The following is a 27,453-nucleotide window of genomic DNA, read 5'->3' as shown; positions in this document are numbered from 1 at the left end:
GTCCATCAGCTTTTCTTGTAGAGGAAAGGGTTTTCCCCGAGTTGGAGATCTGTCACTACATGTCTTGCTATCCGCCTAGTACCCTGGTTGGGTCAGGACCTTGAGCTCATTCATCCTGTCATGAGTCAGTCCGGCCTGATCTGCCTCCAGGATCTCCCTGTCCAGGAGGGATCCCCTTCTTTCAGCACTTCCCCAGAGTATCCTACTGAGAAGGTCGCCTAGAAGAAGTGCAAAAGGAGGTATGTTGACTTCAATGAGGGTGAAGGATCCCCACTGATTCCCACTTCAGGACATCTCCTTCAGAGACTTTCTAGAATTCTTGAAGCAAAAAGCTGGGTAGTCTGCCCAACCTCCTCCTCCTGAGGAGTCAGTGCTATTGGAGATATTTGAGGTAGGCCCATCGATGACCTGGGTGACCTCCCAGGTGGACGACCTCATTGATTTGGTTTCCTGCTAGGCGTGGAAGGAAGCAGACACCATCAAGCCCATCCCCAAGCACCCTGATAGGTTCCTGATATCTCCAGCACTTAGAAAGCATTGGAGCAAAGATCCCGTAGTCGATGCCATCATGATGGCAGCAGCCACTAAGAAAGAACTAACAGAAGAGACTGCCATTGTCCATCCACCTAACAAGGACTCTGGAGCATTGGCCAGAATTGGAAAGTGTGTTTATGCCTTAGCGACCTTTGATCTGAGGTCGTTAAATTAGCTAGCTGACTTTACCCAGCTACATAGAGATCTGATCAAGGAGCTTTCAGTGTCTCTCTCTCTCTCTCTTTCTCAGTCCATGCCTGCAGAGGAATTTAAGAACGTTTCTCCCAAGCTGACCACTCTATCTTCCATCACCAGCTCCTCAGTGAGATAGCTCACGAGCAGCTGGTTCAGGTCTTTCCTTAAAGAGGCATGCGTGGATAAGGCTATGTGATTTTGTAGAGCCCTTTAAAGGCATCCTTTGTGAAATACCCTACAATCAGATATACTCTCACCGGCAGCAAAAAGGGCAAGGAGGCTCTTTCTGCTGTAGGAATCAAATTTTCTATGCCTCAGTGGTCCTTTTCCAGGAACCAACAGGGATGCAAGAAAAAACAGTTTCATAACTCCCAAAGGCCTTTCCAGGACCCACATGGGGACCCCTCCTCTAGAGGCGCAGAGGAGGAGGGTTTAATTGTAGGTGCCGCCCAAGAAGCAGGGGGGACCTGCATAACCAGGGCTTTAGAGAGACTTTTTTTCTGATAAGCCCTATCAACGCTCCTGAAACACTGTCCGACTGTCTCAGAAGGCAGTTGGGGTCAACTGTCTGTGCACTCAGAAGCCTGGACCCATTTGACTCACAACCCCTGGGTGCTAAGCATAATATCCATAGCCTACTACTTTCCCTTTTCCCTTCTTCCTCTAAACTCTAAGAACCTCCCCGATGTGCCACCAAGTCAGACGAAGCAGGCAGCACAGGAAATTCAACATCTGCTGCAAAAAAGAGTCGTCCAAAGAAAGATTCGGAACCTACTCCTGCTTCTTTTTGGTGCCAGAAAAGACAGGGGACCTAAGACTCATTCTGGGTCTAAGCAAGTTAAATGGTTAAGTAAAGAAGATGAGGTTTCGAATGGTTACAGTTCAGTCCGTTCTGCCATTGTTGCACAAGGACGATTGGATTTGCTCAACTGATGTCAGTGATGTGCACTATCACATCAAAATAGATAGGCACTCCAGGAGATACCTGCACTTTCAATTGGGAGCCAATAATTTCCAGGTAAGAGCACTGCCCTTTAGGCTCCCCCTCCCCCCCCCCCCCCAGTGTTCACCAAATGCACGGCAGTAGTAGCAGCTCACATAAGACTCAAAGGATTCTGGGTGTTTCCATACCTAGATGATTGGCTCCATAACACCCCCATGAGGCATCAGCTTTTCCAACTTTCACAATCATTGGGCATCACTATAAACTTAAACAAGTCCAATCTGGCTCCTGTGCAGAACCTGGAATTTATAGGAATGCAGCTGAATACAAGAGATCTAATAGCTTCCCTCCCCCTGCACCATGTGGTAACATTCAGGAAACAAGTCTGGGAGTTATCTCACTAGTCCCCCCTACAAGGCTGGTCTTACATGTTCTAGGATCCAAGTCAGCAGCAGTTCTGTTCCTCCAGCAAGGTTCTCCATGCAGGTTCTTTAGTGGACATTGGTAGTACAGTGGTTCATTTTCTGTCGGTCTCTATCCAGTCCCATCAGCTTGACTCCAGTTTGCAGATAGCACATCAGGTGATGGCTTCTGTTGGACAATCTCCTTCTAGGAAGACTGTTTTTGACCCCCCTCCAATAGCCACAGTGACCATGGACACCTCCCAGTTTGGGTGGGGGCATTACATTGGAAAGATGGTCAAAGGCACATGGTCCCCTATCGAGACCTGGTTGCATATCGATGTCTTAGAGATTAGAGCAGTTCTCCTAATGTAGCAAGCCTTTCGGGACACTCTCCCCTTGGGGACTATTGCAGTTCACACTGACAACATGTCTGTTGTCTGGCACACCAACAAGCAAGGAGGAACATGTTCATACCTCTTGTGCAAGGAGGCCAAGAGGGTGTGGGAATGGGCAATATCTTCGGACCACCTTCTAGTTGCAACACACATCCCAGGGAAAATTACTTTGGGAACAGACTCAGCAGATCAATCCTAGTTCCACATGAGTGGTCCCTCAGTCAGTGGCAAGCATGATCTTCAGTCACTGGGGACAACCTTGCTGCGACTTCTTTGACTCTCCTCTCAACAACAAATTCAGCCAGTTTTTCATTCTGATCCCTCCTCCGGGGGAGTCCCTGAGGGATGCACTGGTCCAAGGTTGGCCCCCTGGGTCTCCTGTATGCTTACCACCTCTCTCTCTGATCCTGAAGTTTCTTCAGAAGGTAACCAGGCTGAAGAGCTCAGCCATCCTCATTGATTGCTTCTGGCCTCATCAGGTTTGGTTCCCCTTCTTTTGGTGTTATCTGACTTATCCTCCATGGATACTTGAACCAAGACAGGACCTCCTCTCTTATCCGTCAGGGATGCAGCACCTGAACTTTCTTGCTCTGACTGACTGCTTGGTTTCTCCACTTCTAACCTTGCAGGAGGCATCTACTAAGAATGTCTACACTTGTAAATAGAAAAGGTTCACCATTTGGGGTACAAATAGGAATACTGATCCTTTCTCAGCACCAGGATATTCTACTCTTCTGTAGTACCCTGTTTAAGGAAGGAGCTAGCTTCTCGACCATCAAGCTTCAATTAGCTGGTATTTGTAATCTTCATGCTGCTAGTCAGTATCATTCCCTCTCCACCTTTAGATTATGCAAATCCTTTATGCATGGTATTTTTCTGTTGAGGCCTCCCATCAAGGATCCTTCCCTGACTTGGGAATGTCACTGTCATACTGCAGGCTCAGGGACCCTTCAAACCAGCTGCCACTTTTGACATGAAGCTTTTGTCATGGAAGACAATGCTTTTGGTAGCTATAACTTTAGCCAGGAACATTTCTGAGCTGCAAGCCTCATCCTCCAAACCTCCTTACATAATTTTTTATAAGGATATGGTTTCTTTATGTACCAGTCCCTCTTTTATACCTAAAGTAGCCACGGGAAACATGGTCAGTCCATCCATTTACTAGTATTCTCATATTATTATAACAAAGGGAAGTAAGTTCTACATCTCCTTGACGTTCAAAGACAATTACATTTCTGTCTGCACAGAACTACACAACTCAGGAAGTCTGATCAATTGTTCATAGCCTTCTTGGCTAACAAAAGTACTGTAGGCAAAGTGGTTTCCAAGATTACTTTAGCAAAATGGATAACTGGCTGAATCTCTTTCATTTACTCACAAAAGGGCCTAGAATTGCTTCGTCCTCCTCGGGCACATTCCACTAGGTAGGGCTATGGCTACTACTTCTGCCTTCTCATCTAGATCCTCTATTGATGATATTTGTGCAGCAGCGACATGGTCTAGCAATTATACCTTTGTGGCGCATTATAATGAATGTGAAATCAATTCATCGTTTTCTTCCGTTGTGGAAATTGTTCTGCTTGCAACTACATTGATGGTAGCAATACTTTTAAGCATCCAAATATGGAAAAAATATTCACTTTTAGCTGCAAAGCCACATGTGCCTCTAAAAATCTTGTTTATCTAGCTACATGCAAAAATTGTACGTCCTTTTATGTTGGCAAGACCAACCAGATATTTAGAAAGAGACTGCTACGGCATTTGGGTGACATCCGTAGAGGAGATATACACTATGCTTTAGTGATGCATGTTTTGAAATTTCCTGATCATAGTTTTTTATTCAAAGTTATTGAAAAAGTTTATGAAAGTAATAAGAGGAGACATTAGTAATAAAACTGAGTCCTGTGAGACTAAATGGATAATAAACCTGCGAGCTGATTGCCCTCCTGGATTGAATGCAGTTATTCCTTTGAAACCATTACTAAAGGTGAGGAGGCCTACTATTGGCTGAATTGAGGGTTTGTAATACCCTATTCTGATGGGCTACAGATTTTCATGAAGAAGGAGTTGTCTGTATTAAGATTGCTTACTGGCTGCTCCAAGCATATAAATTCAACTAATGGAGTCCCTAGTTGTTATGATCTGAAGAAGGTTTTACCGAAAGCGCTTATCGTATGTTATTTGGGACATCTGTTTTTTGGTGTTTTATCTTTTGTGATATTATCTAGCTCTACATGTTATGAATTCAATGGAAATTCTTTGTCCTTTTTAATGAGGGACACAGCAATGCAGAAAGTATATTGTGAGTTCCAGCAATGCTGTCAGTTAACTGGTGTACTTGTTATCCTCGCAATTATACAATCAGCGACTTTGAAAGTACACTATGAGTGGTGGCGACACTTCTCTTGCTGTTAACTGAAAGTATAGCAACGTTGAAAGTGAGCTTTGGAGACTCTCAAGTCAACTGGTATACTGCTATTTTATAACTGTGTTTATACCAGCAACGTTGGGAGTATACTGTGAGCGTTGGCAACATTGTAAGCTAACGGAAGCATACTGTGAGAGTTGGCAACATTGTAAGCTAACTGGTGTATTTGTCATTTATTCAACTACATTCTTTTTATAAAAGAGGACTTTATGGCGGTCAACCGTCACTGATTTTGAAGTCCTTTGAATACGTTGTATACCATTATTTAGAACCGAAAGGTCTCACACTTCTACGGAAGTGTTTTATGTTCTTATAAGCTGCTGGGGCAGATTACGTGAATTTTGCAAGCATAAAGGATTTTTAAATAAAATTCTTAAGAGAAGTTTAGCTTCTGGCATTTTTAAATCATCAGCCGTGGAGTAGCAGTTTGATTTTTCTGCATTTGTGTTTATACTTACTGCTACTTTAGTGGTGAGTTTTACATTTTTAATCACAAGTTATTGTACCTTGGGGAGTAATATGTAAATTCTTTCCAGGTTCTGTCTACTGAATTCATATGTTTTATACCAAATGTTTTTGTACAGTTCTTCAGAAATTTAACCTCTTTTTTGTTACATTTTCCCTTCTAGGCCACCTGCATAGATCCTCATTATTACAAATCAAATTCCAGTCCCCACCTGTAAGTAATATTTCCTGCTGAAAGCTAATTATTTCTCCAAAAACATTTTAAGCCCCTTAATATCAGTTTTAGATGAAATATAGCCAGCATAATCCTCACCCCTTGCCAGTAGTCCCTTACTACCACAAACTGACATTATTATTTTTTCCCTCTTCTGTCAGTACTGTGACTGCTATAGCAATTAATAACAATACTCATATTTTCCTTTGTATATGTTATTCTGCAGAATATTCATCCTGAAAATCCATTCTTTATCAAACTTGCATGTTCCCTTCTTTCCTAAAATATCTCTTGTAAAATTGTAATTTGCACTCTGCATTTCTTAAATAAGTATTTTTTTTGGTCTATACCTGTGAGATCATTCATATTCCAAGATAATGTGAATTATGGTAAGAAATCATTATTCCAGCTTAATATATATAGCAGCTTTTTTTAAATTTCTGTTTCCAGCTTTTGTGATACCCCCATGAATGTTTAGCAGGTTAATCATTTATTTATATATATATATATATATATATATATATATATATATATATATATATATATATATATCATATTTCCTTATGTGCTCTGTCCTCTAATTCTGCCATTTTTTGAAACATCTTTTCTTGAGCAGTCTATGCTCAGCCAGCATTTTCTTCATTTTGACTTGCAATTTTTGCAGTTTTTTCAGCTTATCTTAATGTCTGTGTAAAGCTTCTTCATTTTTCCCAAGCCTGTCATTAACTTAGTTGATATAGTCTTTCATTGTTTTTATTGATTTTAATCAGCTTTGAGCACATTTGACATATTTTTCCTCTAGATTCCTGGAAACCATGTCTTGCACCAAAGCTGGACCTTGAACTTAGCTCAACAGCTGTAGGATTCTTCAAAGTCAGTTTTTCTACTGCAACTTTTTTAGTTAAGTTTCTTTCAAGCACTCTTAATTTCTCCTTTACAGGTGTCCAGGCAGTGTACTTACTAGCCAGTAACTGAATTTTATTCTAACTGACAATATTGGTGGCTGTTATTTCTCAGTTTCTGTTTTCACACTGGGAGAGTTGAAGTTAAGCTGTTGATCAATATGCAGCCATCTTGGAAGTTTTGTGTGGATTATTGTTGTACATTTTTGGAAGCAGTGAAATTAAGTTCTACAGTGAGAGGACAAGAGTGACTAGCATGCATATTCCCAAAATATGGAACACAGAAAATAGTAATTTCTGGTAACTGACCTTAATTTTATTAGTCAGGACGTCTGTAAGAAATGGGAGTTTAAGTATCTTACTACCAGTCCACGATATCCACAGAGCAGTGATCAAGTGGGGGGATGATTCATATTGTGAAAAACTTCATGAAGCAATGTAACAATACTAAAAATAGAGACTTACTTCTTACATTGTCAGGAATGGGGCTGTCTTCAGCTCAAACTCAGTTGATTAAGAGGCTTAGGAGTAAATTACCTACAGTTATTTTCTTACTAGTACCAGAATTCAGAAGCATTGTCTTAGAGTTGGTGAAAAAGGAATCAAAGCAAGCAGAAGTAATAGTATGACAGAAATGCTGAACTGCTTTTTAGTTTAAAGAAACGAAACAGGGAGTGCTAGTGACAGATACCATGCTTCAAGGTCAAATAGAAGCAGTTGTTCTAGAAATGACTAATGATTCACGGCCTAACTATACACAGGTGTCTGATTCTCATACATACAGAAGGAATAGAAAACAACTATGCAAGATTGTCAGTAGTGAATCCAGTATATGATATTTGAATATCAGAATTTGATAAGCAACACAGTATGCTGTCGGATAATGATTCCAGAAGTTGTCAGTGATTCTATTGACTGTTCAGTTCACTATAAGAAGTTGTGTCCCAAATGGAAGTGCAAAGTTCAGAAATTCAAAGAAAAATCTTCCAGAGCTGTTGACAAGTCCTAAAGCCAAAGTACCAGACGTACAGTATCTGAAGCTGTGTTATGAGAGGCTTCTGATGTATGCTGAAATTGCTGGTTTTCTCCTACCCTTATTCCTGCTGTGTTAAATAGTGGTCTAACAACTTTTGTGTTTTATCTGATTGTCTCAAGGCTTGTTAGGATAATTAATATTCCCTGTTGTTAATCTCTGCATTCATTGCTTGAAACTCCTTGTGTTCTGACAAAGTGCTACTGAAACAATTCGAAATATAAAGTGATAAGTATATTTTTTGTCCCTCCTTTTCAAAGTTCTGCATTATCCTAATTTTTTGCTTGATTGATTTGGATGTATATATATATATATAGTTGCTGGCTTCTGATCTATGCTGAAATTGCTGGTTTTTCTCCCACCCTTATACCTGCTGTGTTAAATAGTGGTCTGACAACTTTTGTGTGTACTTGGTGATTTTGCAATTGGCCGCACCTGCTGTATATTTGATCTGTGACACTCCTCCCAGTCTAGTGTCATTAGCTTATTCTACCTACTACAGAGAAAAAATGCACTTTATTCATTTGCTCTTACTGTATTTGTGTTTCTTCCTACTTTATTATATTATTTTACTTTTGCCTCTTCTTGAAAGTACTCAATTGTACTTATTCTGCTGCATTTATTACTGCTTGGTAGTAGCCTGATTAAACTGTAACTGCTATTCTAAGCCTTTTGGTTTAAGCACTTGGGCTTCAAACCAGTTTTACATTTAAGAAGGTTTGTGGTCTGCACTGTTGTGGCAGGACAGGTAGCTTACATCCTTCTAAGTTGGGAATTGCTGACTGAATGCTCAGTGTCTGTTATTCTAAAAGCGTATTAGTTCTGGTTTAAGCACTTTCGCTTCAGGTCAGTTATTTTACATTAAGGAGGTTTGTGGTCAGCACTCTTGTGGGAGGAGAGGCTAGATTCCGTCCTTCTCAGCTGGGAATTTCTGGTTAAAGGCTTATTGTGGCTGCTTATTTGAACTGTTTCTTCTGAAATTGGTGCGCCTTGTTTGCGGTAGCATAGACTAGATTCAGGCCTGCTGAATCTAGCTTTGTTTGTATAACTTGAGCACTGATCCAGGCCATCTTTTTTGGAGAAGCTTCCCCTGCATCCCAGTGGCAGGAGTGTGCAGTTAGAACTTGTCTGATTAAAAACTGCTGGAACAGGGCTCAGTTTTGAGCTTTCTACTGGTTAACTGGGTCATTTGTTTAAATCAGTTTGCTTGTTTTCTATTGTATAGAAAACAAAAATTGCACTTTATTCATCTGCAATTACTGTATTTGTGTGTCTTCCTGCTTTATTACTTTATTTTGCATTTGCTGCCTGTTCTTAAAAGTACTTAATTGCATTTATTACTGCTTGTTAGTAGCCTGTTTTAATTGTAACTGTTACTCTAAGCTTTTGGTTTACGTACTTGGGCCTCAGACCAGTTGTTTTACATTAAGAAGGTGTGTGGTCTGCACTGTTGGGGCAGGACAGGTAGCTTACATCCTTCTAAGGTGGGAGTTGCTGATTGAAGGCTTAATATCTGTTATTCTAAAAGTGCATTAGTTCTGGTTTAAGCACTTGGGCTTTGGGCCAGTTATTTTACATTAAGAAGGTGTGGTCTGCACTCTTATGGGAGGAGAGGGTAGATTCTGCCCTTCTGAGCTGGGAGTTTCTGGTTAGAGGCTTATTGTTTCTGCTTATTTGTAATGTTTCTTTCTGAAATTGATATTCCTTGTTTGCTGTAGCATAGACTAGATTCATACCTGCTGAATCTAGCTTTATTTGTATAGCTTGAGCACTAATCCAGGCCATCTTTTTTTGGAGAAGGTTCCCCTGCACCCTAGTGGCAGGAGTGTGCAGTTCAAACTTGTCTGATCGAAGTCTGCTGGAACGGGGCTCAGTTTTTAGCTCTTATTGGTTAATTGGCTTAAATCAGTTCGCCCATTTGCTACTGTTATTTAAAAAAAAAAAAACACTTTATGCATCACTGCTTAGTTAGGGTTAAACTATTCCCGGCGCCATAAAATCTGCTCTTCAAATTTTCCCTTAGAACTAGTCAGTTTTTTAGTTTTTGCACTCAAGTCTGTTTCTTTGAACTCAGCATTTGTTCAGAACTCATTGTAAGCATGAAATAAGCTACTAATTAATACAGCACTCAACTTTTCTCACTTATCTAGAGGAAAACAGTTTTTAGTACTTAATAAATAAGCACCTATCCAGGCATGTCTAAGGGTCAGCTCCCGGTGTTTTCTCCTGTCTACCTGAAGAATCTGGGCATGTGGGGCAATGCAGCAGTTGCCTCATGTACACAGACAACTCTCTCCTTCTACCACCCAACACTAAAACCTGTGAGAGATGCACTTATTTAGCCATTCTGGAAGCAAAGCTCTCTTCATCCAAGGCTGGACTAGACAGTCAAGAGGAGAAGGTAAACACTTGCACCACACCACACTCATCACATAGTCCCTCAAAACCTACACCACCAAAACACACACACAAACACAAAACACACACCTACATTCGTGGAGGCTCTCAATAAACATCTGCCCAAGCAACAGAGCCCTCCAAAGCAGAAACGCACGCAACCTCCAGCCCCCAACACAACCCAAATGACACACAGACCACAAACTCAGTGTGCCACTGAACCACAGCCCATAAGGCATAACAATATACCCAACACTCTAGTCATAGGTGACTCTGTAGTCAGGCACACTGATGTTCCACTCACCAGGCAAAACAAGGAGAAAGTTACTGTCAGCCGCCTGTCAGGTGACAGGATCCACCACACACGCACTCAGGTCACTCCACAACAAGTACAGATATGTCTCTATCATTGTCCATGTTGGTGTGAATGATCTGAGACATACCTCCCTGGACTACATGAAAAGAGACATAGAGGAGCTCTCTGATCTTGTAGCCCAGGCAGGTATGACCCTTGCCCTGAGTAGCTTCCTGCCATCATCCAGAATGATAGCACAGTACAAGGAGAAAACGATTGACTTCAACAATTGTCTAAGCTTCTGGTGTCATTTTAAGGGAATCCAGTATCTGTGTGCCTGGGATGACATGATCGACAGACCACGATGCTTTGCCAGAGATAGCCTGCACCTGTTGCCCTTGGTATTCCGGATACTGGCTAAGGCACTTGCCACCCTTATAGTGCCTTTTTTAGGCAAGGTTCAAATGACAAATTCACCACCGTAACAGGTACAAGCAAGCAAAATCTGAAGGTAATGCTACTTAATGCTAGAAGTCTAAACCTCAAAATGCACTCACTCAAGGCACTCCTTAAAATGGAGAACATCGACATCTGTGCAGTGTCAGAGACCTGGTTCAAGGCTCCAGAAAGCACACCTGCATTACCAGGCTATAGTTCATACCACACCATTTGGCCACCTAACCTGGACCGAAACTCTAAAGGCGGAAACGTGTCCATATTTATTAAGGATACCCACACCTCCAGACTAGTTGCTCAGCATAATGCATCCAAGATTATCCAAGTGCAACTAACTCTGGGCAAGACTGCAATCCAAATTGTAACTTGCTACAGATCCCCCACTATGCCCCAGGATTCCCACTCCTCATTTCTAGATACACTGAAAAATATTAGGGTGCAACCCAACACCTAATAATGGGCGATTTCAACTACCCCACCATTGACTGGGAAAACTACTCGTGTACAAACTCTTTTGCTCAACGTTTTCTGGAATTAATACATTTCAACACCTTGGTTCAACTTAACACCCCTACCAGGAGCAGCAGTATGCTAGATCTGGTCATTACCAACATGGGTGACCGGTGTTCCACACCAAAGGTCAGTTCCTCATTGGTCAGATCTTGACCACAAGCTAATCACCCTAGACATCCACATCCCGTCCCCACCCCCCCTCCCCCATTAGGGAAACTACCATAAAAGATTTCTCCAAAGCCAACTTCACGCTTCTTAAGACAGAAGTGGCAAAACTTCACGACACCCATGCAGACGGATAATAAAGGTACGACTGATGAATCCTATACAGTTGCACTTTATAAGCACTTAAATGAGTGCATGGATCATGCTATCCCTAACAGAACTAAAATGCTATCCTCCAAAAAAATTAAGCCAATCTGGTGTTCCTCTGCCATACACAAACTCTACAACAGAAGAAAGAAACTGTTGCAAAAGAGTAAAATCCCATGATTGGAGGAACTCCCTGGTCAGCCTCAGTAAGAAGCTGAGATCCCTCATAAAATCCTCCAAAGCTAGTTACGAAAACAAAATTGCCACTGATTCTAAAGACAGCCACAAAGCATTCTATAGCCATGTCAAGAATCTCAATGGCAACACTCAGATCTGCTCTGAGTTACAGCACAATGGCACGAAATATACAGAACCAACTGATATTGCCAACATCCTGGCAGATAGGTTCAGTGCTAACTTTACTCCCCTCTCACCCCCTAAAGGGCCCATCTCTATACTGTAAGAATGCAAAGTTCCTGTAGTCACGGCTGCACAGGTAAAAAAACACTCTCCAAAGCCAAGAACACAACAACCATGGGACCTGACAACATCCCAGGTTGCATTCTACATGAACTACAGAGCGAACTGGCACCCCACCTAAGTACCATGTTCAGTCATAGCCTCACCTCAGGCTTTGTGCTCACTGAATGGTGCACAGCGACAGTCATCCCACTCCACAAAGCGGGAGCCACCACGGACCCCAGGAACTACTGCCCCATTAGCCTGATAAGCCTGGTCTGCAAGGCCATGGAACAAATCATCATGCAACTTATAAACAAAGACATTGGTAATCTCCAAACTCTGGACCCCACCCAGTTCGGATTTGTAAAAGGCATATCATGTCTCCTTCTTTGAAGCAGTCACCAAAGAAGTAGACGAGGGTAAGGTGGTTCACACAGCCTGTCTATATCTTGCCAAGGCTTTCGACACCATCCCCCACTCTGGAATTATAGAAAAACTCCCTAAACTAGGTATAAATCCCTACGTTACAAGATGAGTTGTCAACTGGCTCACTGACAGAACCCACACTGTGAAAGTAGCAAACTCCAAATCAGACTTCAGACCAGTGACAAGTGGAGTACCACAGGGTTCAGTCCTGGGTCCTCTCCTGTTCAGTATCTACTTCTCTGAAGTACAGGCTAACACAGAAGGCCTTTGGCTAACGAAGTTTGCAGATGACTGCAAACTAGGAGCAATAATCGAAACTCTTAACTATGTGGACATCCTACAAAAGGGCATCACTGAGACAGATGCCTGGTGTGAAAGCCATCGCCTCAAGCTCAATGCCAAAAAGTGCACTGTCATCCCCTTTGGTAAAAACTCTGTACCCATGAACTATCACATAGGCGGTAGTAAACTTAACACCAAAAGAGTGATAAGAGACCTTGGGACACAGGTGGACAGTAGTCTCTCCTTTGATAATCACATCGCCACAGTAGTCAGGAAATCCCTCTACGTGGCACACCTTATTACAAAAGGTTTCTCATCCAGGAAAAAAGAGGTCACTGTTCCCCTCTACTCGTCACGCATTAGACCCATTATAGAGTACAACGCCCCTTCTGGTATGTACCTCACAAGACATCTACAACAACTGGAAAGACTGCAGAAATTCCTAACAAAGAGGATTACCGTCCTCAAACAGATGCCCTATGCAGACCATCTCAAAAATCTCCAGTTTTACTCCGTCACGTACCGCCTACTCAGAAGCTGTTGGACATACTCCACTCAAAGAAATCCCAATCCCTCCGAGCTACGCACTCTAGGGACCTAAACCTTGTCACCACAATAAACAGAACATGCTGGAAGGATGGATTCCTGTCCCAGAGACTTCCCATACTCTGGAACAAACTACCTATCTATATCAAACAAAGCTCCTCATTAGCACTCTTCAAGAAAAACCTTAATGATTGGATGGGAAATAGGAAATTCACCCCCGGGATCACTTCTGTGGCTGTGCTCGACAGTGGCACAGGAATTATAATTTTCTTGGGTGGCGAAAGCCTGGGTACCATCTTGGCTAGGCTTATATAAGTCCTAGAGCCAAGAGACTAGTACCTACCTATGAAACTAAGAGCAAAATTCAGAGATCTAAGGAAAATTCTGTAGATTAGTTGAACAGTTCTAAAGTTAGAACTGAGGTTCTTGGATCTATCAGATCAAGAAGAAATTAGATATATTTATAGCAGTATCTTGATTTGAAAGATTAATCAAGAAAATATAAAAATATGATGATTGTACCTATTTTTATAAATGTTAAAAATCATATCAGAAATAAGGAGGAAACAGTGTATTTGATAAGTTTGAATCCAGTATGTTTGTATGTAGTAGCCCGTAACATGCCATAGTATAGTTACTAGTGTAAATATATATATATATATATATATATGTGTGTGTGTGTCTATATATTGTGTGTGTGTGTGTATATACAAACACACACAGAATAAATTATATTTTAGTTACACTTCGACTGGATTAGTCCCACTAGACCATTGGCCTCTTTTCAGAGAATTTCCAAGGTGATATTCCTATTAAGTAAGGAAAATTGAACTAGACTAGTGGGGAATTTCCCCAACTGTTTTTTTGGTAAATGTCACAGAATCTTTTGCATCTGTCAGTGCTACCATCAGTTCAGGCAGGTTGTTTTAGTATTTCATTTGTATGACAGTACCCCCTCCACACACACACACACACACACACACACACACACACACACACACACACACACACAGACAGACACGTATTCCAGTGTCAGTATTCCAGATTTGTCCAACTGCTTAGTGTTGAAATAGAACTAACAACATTACAATTTTCTACCACCAAAGTTGTGTGTGCTACCTGTTGAACTACTGAGATAGCATGTAATAATACGTAGCAATGTAGGTTGCCAGTTTGCAAAAAAAAAAAAAAAAAGAGTAGGCAGAGTATAGCCTTGAGAATGGGGTGTAAAGGGTATGTATATGGTGTAGTATGGCTTATCCTGGGAGATGGACTACAGCTCATGAAGTCAGTATCCGTTTTGCCTTCATTTAAATATAAATATATATATATATATATATATATATATATATATATGTGTGTGTGTATATATATATATATGTGTGTGTGTGTGTGTGTATATATATATATATATATATATATATATATATATATATATATATATAGACCTTTTTATGTCTGATTTGAGAGACAGTTTAGGTTTTTTGAACTTGATTTTGTCTGGAATAGGGTCTTCTATTTCCTTTTTAGATACACAGATATACTTACTACCTCCTAATACAGTATGTTCCACTATATATAGAAATGAGACCTATAAAAATAATCTGCTTGATTTTACTAGCTCCCATCCATATTTTATGAAAAGGAACCTTGCCAGAAGTTAATTTATTCGCATCTCTGGAATTATCACTCAAGATTTATGACTTTCAAAAGAATGCTGTTTTGTTAAAACACATTTCTTCGAAGAAATTACCCTCCATCTCTTAACAATATATGTAACGAGATCTCTAATGACAGACACACTAAATATTTACCTATTTTACCACATGGTTTTACACCTAATACTTCAAAACCAAGTAAAATTAACAGAACCCTTAGTTTCCCATTACCTTTCTCTAGGGACATGTCACAAATTAGAAATGTCATCTCGAATAACTGGGATTTATTAACCGAATCACAATTTATGTCAGCTGCTATTGGCACTGCACCTACCTTTTCATTTAAAAGAACCAAAACCATAAGAATGAGTTTAGAAAACAGAGATTTACCTTTTCTTATTAATTCTACTTCTATTTCTAACTCTCAAAATGGGATGCATTTATGTAATTCATGTGTGGTATGCCCTAACATTTTCATGGGATCTCAATACACGTTCACACATTGTAATAATACTATTAAGTTTTCAAAATATTTCTTCTGCCATTCTACATCAGTAGTATATGCAGGTATTTGTGCATCTTGTAAAGCATTTTATGTAGGTAAAACTACAAGAAAACTTTCTTGTAAAGCATTTTATGTAGGTAAAACTACAAGAAAACTTTCAGACAGAATTAAGGAGCATCTAGGAGCCATCAGGGCACATAACTTAAATCATGCCCTTCCTAAACATAGCATTTTTTGTAATACTTTTAGTAAATTTTACTTCATGGTATTAGAACAAGTTAACTGTTTTTTTGGAGATTGGGAATTATATTTAGAACTAAGAGAACTTACATGGCAATTACTGCTTAATTCAGAAACATGCCCTGGACTGAATGAAAGTGTTAATATTAAATGTGCTTTAAAATGGAAGATTTAATTCTATTTTGGCAGTTGTTCTCTTTCTACAAAATGTGTTTGCATCCATCCATGACCTTTGACACACTGGTTAGTCACCAGTTGTACAGTTATATGAATATTCATGTCTCCTACATGCATATTTAGTGCACACACTGTATATTTGTTCAATGATAAGCTAACACAAGGGAGTTCTTATTTAATAGTCATGCCCTTGTCATTCATACGTATGTTCATGGTTATTGTGTTAAGATAATTGGCACAGTTTAAATATTGTATGGTTGTACTATTGGTTATTGTACTATTAAGTTATAAGTAGTTCATTGGCTTTTTGTTAACATGTGACTCTAGTCACATGTAATGTAAGTATTGTTGACTCTAGTTTATTCTTAAGAAGCTCTTTCACCTGAATAAGAGCGAAAGCTTAATCATCTATTCAGTGTCTGAGTTTTTATTTCCGTTCCACTAGCTCAGTATTAATTACTACGCCTAAAAGAAGTTTGAATTTATATATGTATATGTATGTGTATATACATATATATATATATATATATATATATATGTATATATATATATATATATATATATATGTATATGTATATATATATATATATATATGTATATGTATATATATATATATATATATATATATATATATATATATATATATATATGTATATATATATATATACGTATATATATATATATACATATGTATATATATATATATATATATATATATATATATACATATGTATATATATATATATATATATATGTATATATATATATATATATGTATATATATATATGTACATATGTATATATATATATATATATATATATATATATATATATATATGAATACATATATATATATATATATATATATATATATGTATACGTATATATATATATATATATATGTATATATATATATATATATATATATATATATATATATATATATATATATATATATATATATATATATATATATATATATATATATATATATATATATATATATATATATGTATGTATATATATATATATATATATATATGTATATATATATATATATATATATATATATATATATATATATGTATATATATATATATATATATATATATATATATATATATATATATATATATATATATATATATATATATATATATATATATATATATATATATATATATATATATATATATATATATATATGTATATGTATATATATATATATATATATATATATATATATATATATATATATATATATATTATATATATATACATAGCTCCTCTTCTGCCTCAGATCCGAAGGCCTCATACAGTAGGTCTCTGAGCCATATCCCAAGTCGGAGCAAGTCCCCTTCACAGGTTACAGCCTGCAGAGTGGCTCACTCCCTGGCTAAGTCTGCCCATTCATCCATATCCTCCAGATCTTCCAGAATGTCCCAGTCCAAGATGGACAGGATGATGTCGAGCTTGTTGAAGGCTCAGATTGAGATGGGACTGTTGTACTATCTGTCCCATCTTGGATCCATGAGAACCCCATCATCGCTAATAGCCTCTCCTCTTCTGATCCGACCCTTGGCTTTAGAAACCCAAGATCTGGGTAGCCAGAGAGAGATGTCAGAGTGGAGAATAACCCTTTCCTCAACTCCAGCAGTGTCCCAGACCAGCTTGGCACAATTGCTGTCGGAGCTGATTGTGCCCCAGACCCAACACTTTAAAGCCAACTCTGGGGGGATTGGTGTCTGCTCAGACCTGGTCATATCTGTCCCTTCCTCTCTGGGATTTGGCTTTCAATAGCTTGGGGCTGGTGTCCTCTGGTATCTTAGGATCTGCAAAACAAAATAGTAACTGGAACCATGACCAGGGATAAATAATAGTTCAAAAAATTCAAAGTCCACAACTTACTTGAGGATTGTTTTTATAAAGTAATAGTAGTTTTTCCAAGAGGAGTTGAAAGTGCTTATTCCACAAGTTTAAAATCTACAACATACTTAAAAAGCACTTCTAACTACTCTGTTTTGCTAGTTTTCTTTTATTAATAATGGACTTGTCACTGCACTAATACTGTTTTACTTTTGTGTCTTACGATCCAGGATTGTGTCTACCTTATCTCCTTGGGCACGTTTGGCTCCTAGGAGGGAGGTGGAAGGAGCCCTGGATCCATCGGCCTTCCAGGTGGAAGAGAGGGCTTTCTGTAGATATAGAGCTGTGTCTCTGCCTCCCTCAGGTGCAGCACAGTTCCCGTTCAGTCTGAGCCTTGCTACCGCTTGTCCTGTCTTTGGTCAGTCTGTCCAAGAGATCCTTCACGCCCTCCTTTACAAGTGGTCCTTCATCCTTCCGAAGACACCTTGAGTCTCCCACAGAGGAGGTACCCAGTTAGAGAGCATGCAAGAGGAAGCATGAAGACTTTCCCTTGGAGTCTGTAACCAAAGACATGAATTTCGATGAAATAGAGGGGTCCCCCAGTCACCACCCAAGGATATCTCCTTTGGAGATATTTGAGATATGAAAACGTAATGGTGGGTGTATGTCCAAACACCCTCTTCCAAGGAATTAGTCTTTCTTGTAGGCCTTTGGAATAAGGCCCATCTACATCTTGGGTGACTGCTCTGGCAGATGATTTTATTGACCTGGAGTCCTCTCGAGCTTGGAAGGAGCCTGACACTGTGGAAACCATTCCCGAGTGAGTGGATAAATATTTGAGTCCTCCTGCTTGACTGTCTTCACTGTAGAAAGGGCATCCTAGTTGGCCCTATCATAGTATCAGCAGCCACCAAGAAAGAGCTGGCAGAACAAAGCTCTACCTTCCATCCCCGAACAAGGAGTCTCAGCCACAGAACAGGCATGGGAAGTGCGTTTATGCCTTAGCCACCTTTGCACTGAGAATGTTGAATTATCTGGCTCATTTTACTCATGTACAAAGGGACCTGGTTCATGAACTTGCCAACTCCCTTTCAGGGTCCATGTTGGCGAAGGACCTCCAGAAGGCATCTCCCCATCTGGCCACCCTATCCTCTCTAGCCAATTCCTCAATGAGGCTGGTTTCTCACATGGCAGAAGCCACTTCACGAGTGGATGAATTGAGCATGGCCCTCAAGAGACATGCCTAGTTGAGGCTTTCCGGGTTTGCGGAACCCTTCAAGGCATCTTTTACCTATGCCCTGTTTGATGGTGCCCTCTTGCTTGGACCATCTGTCAAGGAAATGCTCACCTACAGTAAGCAAGAAGGAAACACCCCATCTGTCATAGGGATCAAGTTTGCTTCCCCACAAAGGACCTTCTCTAGTAACCAACGTAGCGGGAAGAACATGTGGTTCAAGACATCACAGCGTCCTTTCCAGGAGTCTTAAGTAGATTCCTCGTCCAGAGGCAGAGGGTGATGATTTAATGGAAGGCGCTGCCCCAGGGATACAGGGAATCTACAGAATCAGGGGTTTATTGAACCTTTCTTGGACAAGCCCTATCAGTGATACTGAAGCATTGCCCGACTGTTCTACTCTGGAGTGATTCGGGTGAAGATTTTCCTTGCACCTGGATGCCTGGACAAAGATAAATAACAACTGGGTGCTGGACGTAATATCCAGAGGATACTACATTTCCTTTTCCCTTCCTCCGCCCACCAAAAGAATGCTCCATGATGTTAGTACTCAGAGGGAGGAAGGCCCTTCAAGACGTTCAGAAACATTTGGGGAAAAAGAGACATTCAAGAGGTACTAACGGCACAGCAAGGATGTGGCACTTATTCATGTTTCTTTTTGCTGCCAAAAAAGACAGAGAACCTAAGGGGCATATTGGACCTGAGCAGATTGAATCTGTTTGTCACGAAGTCAAAGTTTTACATAGTGACAGTTCAGTCCATTCTACCTCTACTGTGCAAGGACAAATGGATGAGTTCCATAGATCTCAAGAACACGTACTATCACATAAAGATCCACAGACGATCCAGCGGAAACTTGCTTTTCCGCTGGGAGCCAATCATCAATTCAGAGCACTGCCCTTTGGACTCACCACAGCCTCCGTACTTGGATGATTCACTCCTAACAGCACCTAGAAAGCATCAAGTGGGTCGAGTGGTACAGTTCTTATTACACCTATTCAGCCTGCTGGGAATTACTATAAACATGACATGCCTAACCCACCAGCATTTCTTGTCTTGAAAGCCCTGGGTTCCATGTCAGCCTCTAGCTTTCTGATTCCACTAGCAAAATTTTTCTTGAGAATGCTTCAGTGAACTCTGTCAGTCCAATAGTTAATTCTGTTTCACCCCTTGAATCTTTGGATCAAGCTGTCTCAAGTCTGCCGATGACGTCTTCAATGATGGCTTGTTGTGGATGACTTTTATCCTGGCAGCCCCTTTTCTCTTCCCCCTCCAATGGTCACAGTGACCATGGACGACTCCTTGGTGGGGTGGGGGGGTGGGGGTCATTACCAAGGAAGGTTGGTCCAGGCCACGTTTTCCCTGACCGAGACCAAGTTACACATCAGCGTCCTGGAGATGAGAACAGTCCTAGTGTCATTGCCATTCTTTCAGGATTGCCTCCCACTGGGATCGATAGCAGTTCATTCGGACACAATGTCAGTAGTCTAATATATCAACAAACAGGGGGGAACCTGTTCATACGCTTTATGCAAAGAGGCCATGGGAGTGGGGGGAATGGTTGATCTTGTCCAACCGCTTTCTTCTTGCAGTGCACATTCCTGGGTAGAGTAACATGTTACCAGACATCTTGAGTCCACATGAGTAGTCCTCTAACTAAGCCATAGTGGATCAAATTTTCAACCACTGGGGCCTACCTTGCTTCCCATCTGAAAAACAAATGCAACAGGGACTTAGTTCTGAAAGAGGGAGTCACCCAGTGATGCTCTAGTCCACGATTGCCCCCCCCCCCAGTCTCCTGTATGATTACCCTTCAATTCCCCTGATCCTGAAAGTTATGCAGAAAGCCAGCAGGATGAAGAGCATGCTAATCCTCATTGTCTTCTTCTGGCCTTGTCACGTATGGTTCCCCCTTCTTACAGATCTGATCTCTCATGTGGTGGAACTTCAACCCCCCAATCTTAGATCCCTCAGATTGACCACATGGTTTCACCCTTCTGCTAATTTTAAGGTAGGCAAAGCTAGCTTTCCCAGTCCATAACAGCATACTTGCTTGGCAGAAGCCTTTTACCAAAAAAGTGTACCATAGCAAATGGAAGAGGTTTTCCATTTGGTCTTTGGCCAGGAAGATGGACCCTTTTTGACCTCCAGGTTATGCCATTTTCTCTAAGCTCGTTGTTCCATCAAGGAGCTAGTGCTTCCACAATTAAGTTGCAGCTGGTGGCGATTGCCAATTTTCACCCCACAGAGGAAGTAGCACCCATCTCCACCACTAGACTGTGTAAGGCTTTTATGAAGGGAATTTTCCTACTCAGCCCCCAATTAAAGATCCTTCTCCACCATGGGATTTGACCTTGGTCTTGCAAGGCCACACTCAGAAACCTTTTGACCTGCCTGCCTCCTGTAATCTAAAGATTTTGTCTTCTATCTTCTTGCTGGCCATTGCTTCCACCGAGAGGGTGTTGAAACTTCAGACCTTATCTTTTTCAGTGATCGGGTTTCCTTGAGCATGAACCCTTCCTTTATACCTAAAGTGGACTTGGAAATAAATCTTAACCAATCTGTCCATCTGCCAGTTTTTTCCCTAACGATTGCAACAAGGTGAATAAATGCTTCATTTACTCGATGTTCGTAGACGATTGTGTTTCTGTCTACACGGAAAAAGGACGTCAGAAAATCAGAACAGTTATTCATTTTTTTTTTCACCCAGATGTGTCAAAAGTAACTGGTGAGATGGATTACTAGCTGCATATCCATTATTTATTCTTTGAAGGGGATACCACTTCCCCATTCCCCAAAAGCACATTCCACGCGGTCTATGTCCACTTCCTTGGCTTTTTCATGTAGGATTTCTGTTGATGAAATTTGTGCTGCAGCAACCTGGTCAGGTTCACATACCTTTGTTTTCTCATTGCATATTGGATGTCATATCCTGGACTAGAACATCTTTTGGCTCCGCAGTGCTCAAGCATATCCTTCCATAAGGGCCATCCAAGGAACCATAAAGCTGGGGACTGACCCAGTGGTGAGCATGAATGAAAGAGACAACATCAGATTTAAGATAACTTGGTAATTGTGTTGTCTTCTTTCATTCGTCCTCATATCCGACCCTACCTTCCCCCTTTTTTTCTCTGGAATTACTTGGAGGATACTGGGACCTATAAGTTCCTATTCTTGATATCCAGGTTGGGCAATGCTATTGTTGTACTAAGTTCCTTTTGCATTGTTGACATCTTGTTTTTCAGAGTCATTATCCATGTATATATACATGTATTATTCCTTCTGTTGGTTCATCTGTTTGGCAAACTTGATCTGAGGAGTTAGTGGAGTCACAGGGTATTTCAGGAGTGGAAGAGCTTCAGACATGAGGCATCAATCTTTGGAAAGTGCAGACCGGATCGGAGGACGGATCCGAGTTGAGGATGAATGAAAGAAGGCAACACAGATACCAAGTTATGGTAAGTAATGTACAGAACTCCTAAATTTCTTTCTTAGCATGTACTTCATCAAAAAATTATTTTGTTCCTCCAGGGAAAAAATATTTTGAAGATGGCTGGGTACAGCAGTTTGAATACTCTGTCGCATATCGTCTACTCAGAGGCAATCTCTGCTTAACATACAAGGCCATGTCAAACCCAGAGCTGTTGGACATGCTACACTTAAATCCCAATCCCTCAGAGCTACACGCTCCAGGGATCTAAACCTTGTCATCACAATAAACAAAACATGCTGGAGGGATAGGTTCCTGACCCAGAGACTCCCCAGACTCTGGAATAGATTGCCCATACATGTAAAGCAGAGTGCCTCTTTGGACCTCTTCAAGAGGAACCTTGACGATTGGATGGGAGAAAGGAAATTCACCACAGGGATCACGTCAGTCACCCTGCTAGACAGGGGTCCAGGAAAGTAAATAATGTGGGAAGAAATAGCCAGGGAATTGTTATGGCTAGGCTTGTATGGGCCCTAGGGCTGATAGCCTAGTACCAACCTATGAATCTCATCCCTGCTTCCCGATATTCCCTAAGTAATGGAATATATTTACTCCTCTTCTGCTTGATGTATAATGAGTAGTCATGCTCCTCACACTGCTTGTCTCCCACTTTTAGTACTTTGTTCTTCTGCTACAGTTTTGTCAGAATCAACTCCTTCTGCCAATAAGACTGCACCTGTACTATTAAAGGTCTAGGTTATTCTGTAGTAACCAGATTTCGAGCATACACACAACATACCCTTTCATTTAACAATTCCTGTTGTGGAGTACTTTCAAATTGCTTATTTGTGCTTTCATAAAATTATAGTCTGCTCCTTTCAGCTTCTCTGGTACAGTAGAAAATCTCAGGTTTTCCCTATGTGCTCTGTCTTCTAATTCTATTATTTTTTGAAATATTTTTTGAAACATCTCTTCTTGTGCAGTCTCATATTCAGACAACCTTTCCTTCATTTCAACCTCTTAGTTCTGCAGTTCTGTTTAAAGCTTTTTCCATGTTTCCTGATTTTTACTGTTTGTGTTGATGTACTTCATCAATGTTTCATTTATTTTAATCAGTTCTGTGTGCAGTTTCTTTATACTTTCCTCTAGGTTACTGGACAGCATGCCTGGAACTTGTATTGCTTCTTGCTGAACAGCTGCAATACTTTTCCCAGTCTGTTTTTTTCTCACCTTTTGTGACTAATTTTTCTCCAGGTCCTCCATATTTCTTTTTTTTTTTTTTTCTGGCATCCAGGTAGTTATTGAAATTTACCCAGAAATCTAGGTCCACTGGCTTTCTCTGCTAAGTTTCTGTTTTTAGACTGGGAGAGTCAGAATTAAGTTGATCCTTAGTGTGCAGCCATCTTGGAAGTCACTCTGATTCTAGTTTTGACCTCCTCGTTCAGGCTTTTCTTTTTCTCAGTCATATCTCCTAGATATATGAAGCTGTTAACCGGTTCCCCTGTTTTCCTTTCTCAATTTCAGCTTTTGCTTATTTCCCCCATTTGCTGTTATGACAACTGACTTACCTGTACTTACTTTCATCCCATATGCATTTAGTTTTGCATTCCATTCCCCTATCATTTGCTGAAGGTCTTGTTCATAGTCATCTTCTAATGCCACATTTTCTGCATACAGTTGCTTTGCTGATCTGTCCCACCAACCCTATTTGCTAATATAGTCCGTCATAAGTATTAATAGTAGGGGACTCAGACCAGAACCTTGATGCATATCCACTCCCACTGGAAACTTCTCTGAGTCTGAACACTGTTCACCCTTGTTCCACTGTATCTTTGTATATAGCCTGCAGTATTTGTACTAGTGTTTCTGGGACTTTGAACCATTTGCAAGACTGGCCAAATCAACTTCCTTGTGACCATGAAACATTTTCTCCATGTCGAGAAATACCCAAACAAAATATTCTTCATAGAAAAAACGAGAAAAAAAAGAAAAGGCTAACATAACAGTAAGGGAAAAACACCCCCTTACTTTTTATTTGAATTTGATTACACATTTTGTCTTGTAGTTCCTGGGACTGTGAAACTGCAAACCTCACTTTGTGTAGAAGGACAAATGTAGTATTTGGTAATGTTGGCAGTTAGGTTTTGGTTAGTGGCCCTTTTCTGTTTCAGGTGTGAATGCATTTGTAGTGTTCTTTTTTGCATGCAGTTATTGTCTGCTTTCCTGGCTTTTTATGTAATGTCAGTAGTAACTTCACACAGTTAATATTTTATTTATTATTTATTTATTTATTTTATATTTGTTAACTGCAAGAGTCCAACTGCATATATGTCCATTTTCAGTGGAGGCCCAGGGAGAAAAGCTCCAGAGCAGTAAAATTGTTAACAAGAGATAGCACATTTACCAAAAGGTACATTAGAAAATATAGTATGCCATGGTGGTACGGCGGTAGGTAGCGTTGTTACCTCACAGCAAGAGGTTCTCCCGTTCAATTCTCGGCTGGGCTTGGGAGTGCCTTCTGTGTGGAGTCTGCATGTCCTCCCTGCGGTTGGGTAGTGTTTGAAAGACATGTGTGCGTAAATGGACGTGCCTTCGTTGAAGGTTGAGCGTCGAGTCAGCACCTCGGCGTTTTGTAAAAAATCTACTGCCAATCATTAGTGGACCGGAGTTCCGCTGTGGCGACCCCTTACTGGGAAAAGCCGATAAACAAACAAGTACTTCTTATAGAAGTATAGTATATATAAGATAGTGAGTTTAACAAAAGATGTATTTGCCAACATTCACAGGCTACATTTATTTCTACACCTTATAGAGGTGTATAATAGCAAGTGTGGCAGGAAGGTAGAATTAGATAACTTACGTAATTCATTTTTACACGAGAGACATGCTGTGTCCATTTGGTTTACTTTACAGTGTTCAGAGTTACCATTAACATATGCAGACATTAAAAAAAGCAGTAGGTAAGCTGGTACTCTAGTTGCTGGAAACTGCAAAGTTAGTTACTCTCCATGGGTGGTACAGGTACATAATCTGTGATTCAGGAAGTGCATTTTGAGTAGGTTTTTGAATTGGGTTGTGGAGTTATTTATTATGTGGGCTGGAAGGGAGTTCCAGATTTTAGAGATGTAGTGGCTATAAACGGATCTTCCTGCCTCATTTTTAAAGTTTGTTACCTTTAGGAGGTGTTGGGTACTTGATCTCAGGGATCTGGTAGTGGTGTAAGGTTGAAGTAGTTGCTGCAGGGCAGGGGTGTTGCCTGGATGATGTAGTACTTTGTGCGCGAGTGCTAGTTGGTTGACTTGAAGGGTCAGGGGAAGTTCTAGCCAGTTGATTTTTTTTTGAGGTTTCCACAGTGGTGGTTCTCAAAGGTGATCTTGTGGTGAATCTGGCTATTTTATTGTAACAGCTATCTAGTTTGTTGAGCTCTGTTTTTCAGAGAATGGTAAGCACGGGGGGAGGCATAAAGTAGGGTGGATTGGAGGTGTTTCCTCGCTGTGGTAACCTTAGAGTGACTGGTGAGAAACTGTTTGTTGCGATAGAGTAGACCCATTTTTCTGTGGACTCTTTTTATGGTCTGGGAGATGTGAATGTCAAATTTAAGGTTATTGTCAATTTTGAGGCCTAGCAGTTTGGTGTGACCACTGAGTGTGATGGTGGTGGTTTGAGAGGAGATTGTAAAGTTAGATGAGGGGAGCGGAGATCTGTGAGGGCTGAAGAGGAGTAGTTTAGTTTTGGCCGGGTTTAGAATGAGGTTTTGGTTGGTGATCCATGTTTCTGCCAGGGAAAATCATTCTTATGTTAGGGAGAGGAGGTGGTCAATGGAATTGGCTGCACAAATTATGGTGGTGGTATCTGCATATTGAACTATTGAGGCTTTGGGTATGGTGGATGGTAGTTGATTAGTAAATAGGGTGAAGAGTAGAGGACCCAGGATGGAGCCTTGGGGTACCCGTAGGGAGAGAGATGAGTTTACCATTTTACAGCTTGTTGCCTACCATCTAGATAGCTCTTAAACCAAGAAATAGTAGAGATGCTGAGGTTTAGGGCAGTTAGTGTATGCAGCAGTTTTTCATGGCTGACCATGTCAAAGGCTTTAGATAAGTCTAAGAGAGTAGCAGATACTAGCAGTCCGTTGTTTCTCTGGTAATTGATGGTATTAGTGAATTATGTAAGTGCGGTGGTGGTGTTATGGAAGGGTCTGAAACCATGTTGCTGAGTGGATAGTAATTTGTTTTCTAAGAGGTACTTCAGTTGTATGTGGACAACTTTCTCTAGGAGTTTTGTTAGGGGGGGATAATATAGCTATGGGCCGACAGTAAATTAGTTCTACAGAGGGTACCCTCTTTGTGCCCCCCTTTGGTGTTATATGAGATATTTTCCAAAGATGGGGTACTTTGTACTCAGAGATAGATCTGTTTATTAGTATGGAGACAAGGTAGGCTATTGCTTCTGCAGCTAGTTGCACATATTTGGAAGGTACTTTATCGGTGGCTGTAGAGGCTGGCTTAAGTTTTTGGAGTAATTTTTGTATGATTTTGGTTGGCACTGGGTTGAAGGTGAAGATGAGGTAAGTGAGATTTGTTTTGGGTGAAGAGGGTGTTTTTGTTGGGGATGGGTTGTTGGGGCTCAGTTGGTTAGGTTTTGGATAGTTTCTGTGAAGAATTTGTTGAGCTGTGTGGGAATGTTGTCATGGTTGTTCACTATTTTGGCGGTGCGGTGGTTGTTTTCCCTGGTTACAGTATAGTGCTGACAGCAGCCCACAACTTTTTTTGGGTTGTTAATATATTTATATTTTGGTAGTAGGAGATTTTCTCTATTTTAATAAGTTGTTTGACTTTGTTACGTAACTGACGGTATGTTCTATTTGGGATCTGCTTTTATGATAGTTTGTCCATGCTTTGTTCCTATCTCGGAATAATGTTTTAGTATTTAAAGTTAGCCAAGGTGCATGTTTAATTCTGATTCTTGTAGTTCTAGAGGGGGGGACGCATGGTGGTTAAGTATGTTAATGAAGGTAGTATTGAAGTATAGTACTGCTTCATCAAGGTCTAAAGTCTTTAGGGGGGGGCAGTTACATAGTTTTAGGTCATTATTGAAGTTGAGTTGGTTGAAGTTTTTTTTTATTCCTACATTCCCTGACA

General features: G+C 40.4%; 1 protein-coding gene across 1 annotated transcript in view; it reads left to right on the top strand.

The window, feature by feature from the left end:
- The window catches only part of RNF213 (ring finger protein 213), a gene marked incomplete in the record, with an annotated part of 2,890,576 nt that overhangs the window by 1,554,364 nt on the left and 1,308,759 nt on the right, over positions 1 to 27,453 (top strand). Inside the window, 1 exon segment of the mRNA XM_044069632.1 lies at positions 15,970 to 15,996. Coding sequence (XP_043925567.1) covers positions 15,970 to 15,996 — 27 coding nt within the window.

This window comes from Protopterus annectens, chromosome 4.part0, assembly GCF_019279795.1.
Source record: "Protopterus annectens isolate FY-2018-M chromosome 4.part0, PAN1.0, whole genome shotgun sequence".
Classification (NCBI taxonomy): domain Eukaryota; kingdom Metazoa; phylum Chordata; order Ceratodontiformes; family Protopteridae; genus Protopterus; species Protopterus annectens.
The sequence above is the reverse complement of the archived record's forward strand: the minus strand, read 5'-3'. Positions and strand labels throughout refer to the sequence as shown.